This window comes from Gossypium arboreum, chromosome 13 (assembly GCF_025698485.1).
Source record: "Gossypium arboreum isolate Shixiya-1 chromosome 13, ASM2569848v2, whole genome shotgun sequence".
Lineage (NCBI taxonomy): Eukaryota > Viridiplantae > Streptophyta > Magnoliopsida > Malvales > Malvaceae > Gossypium > Gossypium arboreum.
The window spans coordinates 6,836,839-6,844,051 of record NC_069082.1 but is presented as its reverse complement, the minus strand read 5'-3'; the positions used below and the strand labels follow the sequence as shown (position 1 = coordinate 6,844,051).

General features: G+C 29.9%; 1 protein-coding gene across 1 annotated transcript; it reads left to right on the top strand.

Moving 5' to 3' along the window:
- The first annotated feature begins 2,787 nt into the window (after positions 1-2,787).
- Positions 2,788-5,075, top strand: LOC108463176 (cyclin-D2-1-like). The gene is made up of 5 exons (XM_017763120.2): positions 2,788-3,449; positions 3,515-3,601; positions 3,695-3,995; positions 4,095-4,213; positions 4,658-5,075. Exons 1-5 carry the CDS (start codon positions 3,150-3,152, stop codon positions 4,883-4,885), a joined length of 1,035 nt encoding a protein of 344 aa, XP_017618609.1. The 5' UTR covers positions 2,788-3,149; the 3' UTR covers positions 4,886-5,075.
- Positions 5,076-7,213: the final 2,138 nt, after the last annotated feature.

Here is a 7,213-nt window from a genome sequence, read left to right as displayed (position 1 = left end):
CCTCTCCTTTCTCCACAAGGATTACTGATGGTTACAAAACTAACTATAAATACAACAAAGGCAAGCGCACCTATCGAACAATAGTATAACTACGATGAGTAAAGATATCGTATCCACAAGTACTAAAAGTATTAGTAATTACTATTTTTCTATTATTCAGCCGACAATTAGAGTGAAGTGTTTTAATCTAAACTTACTAAAATAATTTAACTAAAAACACAATAGAGAATGAACCAACGAAATAATCGAATATTAACCAATGAGAGAAACAATACCCAGGAAAGAATCCACCTAGACTTCACCTATTATTATGAATCTGAATTAAACGATTTTTTCACTTGTGTCTTGATCCGTAGAAATCCCTAAATTATGTTAATATCTCTTTCGAGAGTAAGAACAACTGACTCTAGATTGATTAATTGAAATCTCTTTCTAATTAAAACCCCTATCATCGCATTAACTCGATCTACGTCGTCCTATTTCTAGGATTGCATGCAACTCCACTCAATTATGCTAGATCTACTTTTAAATAGGAACTTTTCCTCCACTGAATTAAGCACATTAAACATGAATTAATATACCAAAAATATTAAAACAAGAAATAAGCATACATAATTGAGAACAAGAATCAAATATTTATCGCGTAAAAATAGAAATTAAATAAAAGGATTCATCATAGGTTTCATCCTCCCTAGGTATCTAGGGAATTAGTTCATAATCCTATATAGAAACATCTCAAAGTTAGAAAAACCACAAGAAACAAAGAAACTCATAAAAACTTCGAAAGAAATTAAAAAGAGATCTTTAATCTTGATGGAGATCCACTTCCGAGTTGATTCCGATGGTGTTCTTCAAGTGTTTTCTTCGATCTTCTCTGATGGCTCTCTTATGTCTTTTTCTAATTGGTATTTATAGACTTTAGAATGCTCAAAAAGCCTAGAAATTGTATTTTTCCACGTATTTGTGAAGCAGGGTGCTAAATCGACACAGGCTGGCACATGGGGGTGTAACAAGCCCGTGTGGCACACATGGGCATGTGTCCAGCCCATGTGGAAAGGGGCAGGCCGTGTGGCTCTTGAAAACAGCTCTATTTGTCTGATTTTGGCTTGTTTTTCGCTCATTTCGCTCCCAAATGCTCTCCTAAGTATAGAAACATGAATTTAAAGGATCAGGACATCAGATTCACTAATTTGCATAATTAATCATCCAAAAACATATTAAGAATGGGATTAAAATATGTTACTTTTATAGCTTATCAATTACTCAATTGGCAGCTTACTTCTTCAAAGCCTAATCGAACAAGGCTTAGTCCTATTAGGCCAATTCCCTTTTCTTTGTTATATGAAGTTCTTGCTTGTTTATTTTGAGTTCCCTTTGCTTAGTCTTCAATCGTCTTTGTCGTTGTTTTTAGGTCCTAAATTGATAGCTTGCTGCCCAAGTCCTTCTAGGACTCAGTCTAAAGCTTCTTTAATCTAGTTTGTGTTTCCTGAAATCGAAGCAACTTGAATTAATACCTAGGCCATTGTGGACTTTCCCTCTATCATATAATTAAGTATCACACTTTAAACCAAATAAGTACTTTTATGAACTAATACTTATATATGTTTAATGCTTACTTAATAGTTTTTTTTATATAATGCTTACTTAACAGTTAATACCAAAATCAAATCATTAATGTTTAATTTACATGTCAACAACTTAAGGAAATAGTGATTAAAGTTCCTTGTTAACACTTCAATGACTAGGGTTCAAACCCTATTGATATAAATTTCTCTCCCTCAATTTGTACCAAAAAAATATTTAATTTACATTTTAATAAATAATCATTCAACATATTAAACTGATGCAATGAAAGGCTCACAAATTTGATTCCAATCTCGTTTTTATTCATTGATTTCTTTATTTTTATTTTTAATAAATAAATCTTTGGTTAAAATATACTCTAAGTTTTTATACTCTTTGTACGTTTGAAATTTAATCTCTATTTTTATTTTTAGGAATTTAATCCTCTACTTTTTAGATTTAAAATGCAAGTCTAATTGTTAACACCGTTAAAATTCTTTTATTAAATTTAGGTTTATTACAACATCATTTTTTTTATTTCAAAAGATCACACCAACAAATTGAACCAAAAAAATAGTACATATAATAAAATTCCAAAGTTATGAATAGTATGTAAAAATATATTCATTTAATTATCAAAGCATATTGAGTCAATTGGCAAAAAGCTCGACGCCATTTAAATAAGGTTATATATTTAAGTCTTGTGCATAGAAAAAATGCTGAGAGAACTTTATCTCTTGTTTAAGATTCGATCCAACAATTGATTTCAAATTCAGGATGTGTTTGATAAACCATTCATATGAAAACTTTTAACATTTAATTTTTTTAATTATGTTTGATAATTATATTAACTTTTATTTAATATATAATTTTCAACAAAAAAAGTGTTGAATATGATGATAAGTGAATAAAAGCTACTTATCATTTAATATTAAGAATATTAAGTTGATTATATTTTCTAAAATCTTACTTTTTATATAAATTATTTTTTTATTTTATTAAAATTAAAATATTCAAATTATTATATTTTATTTTTATTTAAAATTATTCAAAAATAAATAAATAAATTATAAAATAATAAATTTTCAATTAGTCAAGATTTACTTTTAACAATTTACTAATATATCAAATAATTTTATAATATAAATTCAATATTTATTTTTTAAACTTATCAAACTCACGTTTAGATAAATTTAATGTGATTAATTGAATTTAATTTAATTAATATAAATATTGTTATCAATGCGAAAAGCCGTTGATTAACTTTATTTATAGGTGTAACTGGGCCGGATCGTTAAAAAAAAAAATCTAATCTGATTGTCAAAGTAAAGTTGTAATACATACAAGCATTCAATTAAAACACTAGTAATTATATTTAAAAAAGAAAAGGAAAAGAAACTTGTGAAAGATGTAAAACACCATAAAAACCAAAGCCAAAGCCAATGATAATACAAATACCACCACCAATATCGACTCACTCCTCCACCTTGTCGTCGCCGTCATCAATGCCACCGCCGAAGCTGATACCCTTTCATTAAACGACGTTGCCTCTGCCCCCGCCGCATCTTTATCATTATATCAGCGAAATGTCCCTCTCTCACTCTCACCCAACTCCCTTAAACAACTCCCCTGCCTTATCCGGTAGTAGCACCACCACCGCCACCACGACCAGCAGCTTGTCTTCCGGCGACTCCGCTGCCGTTGAACTGGTAACTCGGGAACCCGGTACGTCGTCCCACAATTATGGACCGTCCGATGAGGATACCATTTCAACACTCATCGACATGGAATCCTATCACATGCCTTTCCCCGATTACCTCCATCGTTGCCAGCAACGTTCCATCGACGTCATAGCCCGTCAAGACTCCATCAATTGGATCCTAAAGGTACCCAAATTATATACACATTTATATTCAAATTTTATTGATTTTTATGAGATGACGCAATGCAGGTGCATGCATACTATAATTTCAGCCCAGTAACGGCGTTTCTCTCTGTCAACTACTTAGACCGTTTCCTCTCTTCATATTCACTTCCGGTAAACACCCATTTCACAATTCTCACTGTAATTTTGTAACGGAAATTTTAGTCTATAATTTTGCATAAGTCCTTTGAAATTTGGTGTTCGTAGCTACCAAATGGGTGGCCGTTTCAGCTTCTATCAGTGGCTTGTTTATCTTTGGCGGCGAAAATGGAGGAAGCCGAGGTGCCATTGTTGCTGGACCTTCAACTGTTTGAACCCAGATTCGTTTTCGAACCCGAAACCGTCCAAAGAATGGAGCTCCGTGTGATGGCCGCTCTCAATTGGAGACTACGCTCTGTAACTCCCTTTGAATATCTCCATCTCTTCCTTTGCAAGTTCCCTTCCTTACCCGATTCTTTTGCTTCTCTTCTCTCTGCTTCTTCGGATCTAATTCTCAGCACCACTCGTGGTATATAAAATTCTATTGATCTATAATTTGAATTGTAAAAAAGATTTTATTCTATTTTGCTTTTATATGATTCTTTTTTCTTTGGGGGTGGGGATGCAGTTATTGATTTCTTGCAGTTTGCACCGTCGGCAATGGCAGCAGCCGCCGTCTTTTGTGCTCTCGGAGAGGGTTTTCAGTTTCCGGCCTATGACGCCTTTTTCCCCGAGAGTGTAAACAAAGTAAGTACTCGTCGCTTGGTCAAATTCTACACAAGGTCCCTGTTCTATATGTTTTTTACGGTTTTAATCCCTTTATTCTATACGTGTTCAAACTCATTGTTATAATAATAAGGCCATCTGAGCTACTTTTTACAACGTGATAATATGATATATTCCCATTTCTTTTTTTGTACAATTTGAAAAATATTACTATCTTTTTGACTTTTATTAAATTTTTAATTAAATTAATGGAAAGTTAAACTTCAAAATTTGAAAATATAAAATGTGTTTCTTTAAGTGGATTGAAGTATAATTTCATTTTTGTTTAAGGACTGCTTTGAAAATATCGTATTTTTTTCGAGAATTTCGAAGATTAAAGAAGCATAGAAAGCTGTGTAAAAAAAAAACCTATAAAATCTCGTGGTGAATTTTTTTTTTTTTTGCATCCTTTTTGCTTGGTGATAGGAAATGGTGAGAAGCTGTCACCAACTCATGGAGAAATACTTGATCGACACGTGTCCATCTGCTCGGCTCAAGGAGCCAAGCGTCCAGCCGTCACTCGCTCCTCCAAGCCCAGTCGGCGTCCTCGACGCGGCTGCTTGTGGCAGCTGTGATACGCGTAGTTCCAGTAGCCAACTAGAGCCGCCAGCCAAGAGGTTACGCTCCTCTGCTCAGGATGTACAGCAACAGTAGATAGGCCCACCCACCCCAACTCCATCTGTCTCGCTTAAGAATATTTAATTTCTCCTCATTTTTTATGTCATTAATTAAATGAACGGCCAGGATTGGATCATATAAAGGGTAAATCGAATTTTGTTATTTAGTCAATGTTATTACTAAGGGATAAATATATATTAATTACAATATTTTTGTTCTTCTTCAATGGGCTTTTTGGTCAAACCCCCTAAGCTGTTTCCCATGATGTTTCAATTATTCTCATGCCATAGATCCAATCATGAGTGCATGTGGCAAAGTTTGTTGGTCCAATTATTTCATATAGACCAAAATATCCTTTCTTGCACCCTTTAACGAAAAAGGAAATTTTTTGTTTCTGTTATTAACGTACAAATAATATTATCTAGATCATATATTAACAATAAAAAATTTTAAGCCATTGTTTTTACGATTATTTTTTATAATTTAAACTATAGATTTAGCTTAAAATTGAATTATATAAATATGGTGAAAGTACAATTTAACATTAGTACAAAAACTAATTTTAATTTTAATAAAACATTATTAATATTTTTAACATTTCATATTATTTTTGTATAGTAATATAATAAATAAAATTATTTTTACCACTTCAAAAGTTCTCTAAATTTATCATTTATATATACTAAAATCATATTACATGCGTATATGTGTGAAGTCATAAATTTAGAATATAAATGTGTTTAAAAATAACATACAATAAATAATAAAACGTATAGTCTGAAAATAATTACCAATAACATTTTATGTTAAAAGTTAAAATTTTAAAGTTTATTCAAGAATTGTTATTAGTTTAGTGGTAAATAATTTGTTTATAAATTCATTAAATACATGTTCAATTCAGTAAATATATTAAATTTAGTTCTTTTATTTAGAAAAACTATATAAAAGTATGGAAAGATAAAAGACCAAGATAATAATAGTAGTGATTTAATAAAATGGTATTTTAGTAATTTCTTAATCGAGTTGGTATTCGATTAACTCGTGACCAACTCGGTTAAATGTTTTATTAATAGTATAGATATATCATAGATAATTACTATTATTATTTGGCATAATGATTTATTTGGCCTTCCAATTTTACAAAACAATCATTTTAACCTTTCAATTAATTTTTATTTTTTATTTTAATTTTTAAACTTGCATTGTTTGTCAAATCACTTAAAATGGATAAAATATGTAACGTTCATTAAATTTGCTAACATGCCATCCACGTGAAAGTCCACATGTACTTACATCAATAATTAATTAATATATTTTTTAAAAGTATATAATATTTATACTTTTTATACTTTTTTATAGTTTTCTAATATTTTTTTGAATTTCTTTATATTTAAAAATATTTAATTGCTAATATATCATCCACGTGTATACCACGTCAACAAAGTTAACACATACTTTTTTATCCATTTTGGGATGATTTGATACACAATTCAAGTTTAAGAGCTAAAAGTGGCAAAATTTTAAATAGAGGGCTAAAATGATTTTTTTTTGTAAAGTTAGAGGACCGAATAAATCATTATATCTTATTACTTTGATAAAGGAATAGAGTAGGGGTGAAGACAAAAAAAAATTTTGGGGGCCAAAATTAAATTTTAAATTTTAATAGCTTATATCTTTATAATTTTTAAAGAATTAAATCAAATTTTTATCATTTTTAGGTGAGCCAAAATACAATTTTACCTTTACTAATTTAATATTTTAAAATTTTTAAAGGGCCTAAATGATCAATTTTTCATCTTAAGGACGCCAGGCCCTTGCTAGCCCCTTAAATACACCATTGGAATAAAGGAGAAGGTTATCTAAATTTAAATTTGAGATTTGATGTTCAAATGAATTTTTTTTGTCCAATTTGGCACTTGAACTTGATAAATTTTTCTAATTTAGTACCTAAACTTTTTTTGGGGGTTCAATTGGCACCTGAACTTGGCACTTTTTCTTAATGTAGTATCTAAGCTTTTTTTAACGTATAATTTGGTACACAAACTTGTTAAATGATATACAAATTACCTAAAATACTAATGGTGTTAAAAAAATTGTGTTATGCTGCAAAAATATCGTCAATATTAGATGGAATTAGTGTTAAAATTATGCATTGAGCTCTTAACAAATTAATATTAAATAAGAAAACAAGAGTTCTAAAATCTTATAATAAAAGAAAGTCATTATTTTAAGTTAATAAACTGAAATAAATAAATTAAACTAAAAGTAAATGAACATTTATAATACAAAAATATCATGTCATTGGCCACATGATGATCATACATTCATTATTTTACCTCATAAAAAAATAACATTAAGTATATA

Excerpts from the sequence above, each read along its gene's own strand:
- LOC108463176 (XM_017763120.2), top strand. The coding sequence starts at position 3,150 with ATGTCCCTCTCTCACTCTCACCCAACTCCCTTAAACAACTCCCCTGCC. Across the intron at positions 3,450-3,514 it reads CCATCAATTGGATCCTAAAG|GTGCATGCATACTATAATTT; the intron begins GTACCCAAATTA and ends GACGCAATGCAG. Across the intron at positions 4,214-4,657 it reads TCCCCGAGAGTGTAAACAAA|GAAATGGTGAGAAGCTGTCA; the intron begins GTAAGTACTCGT and ends GCTTGGTGATAG.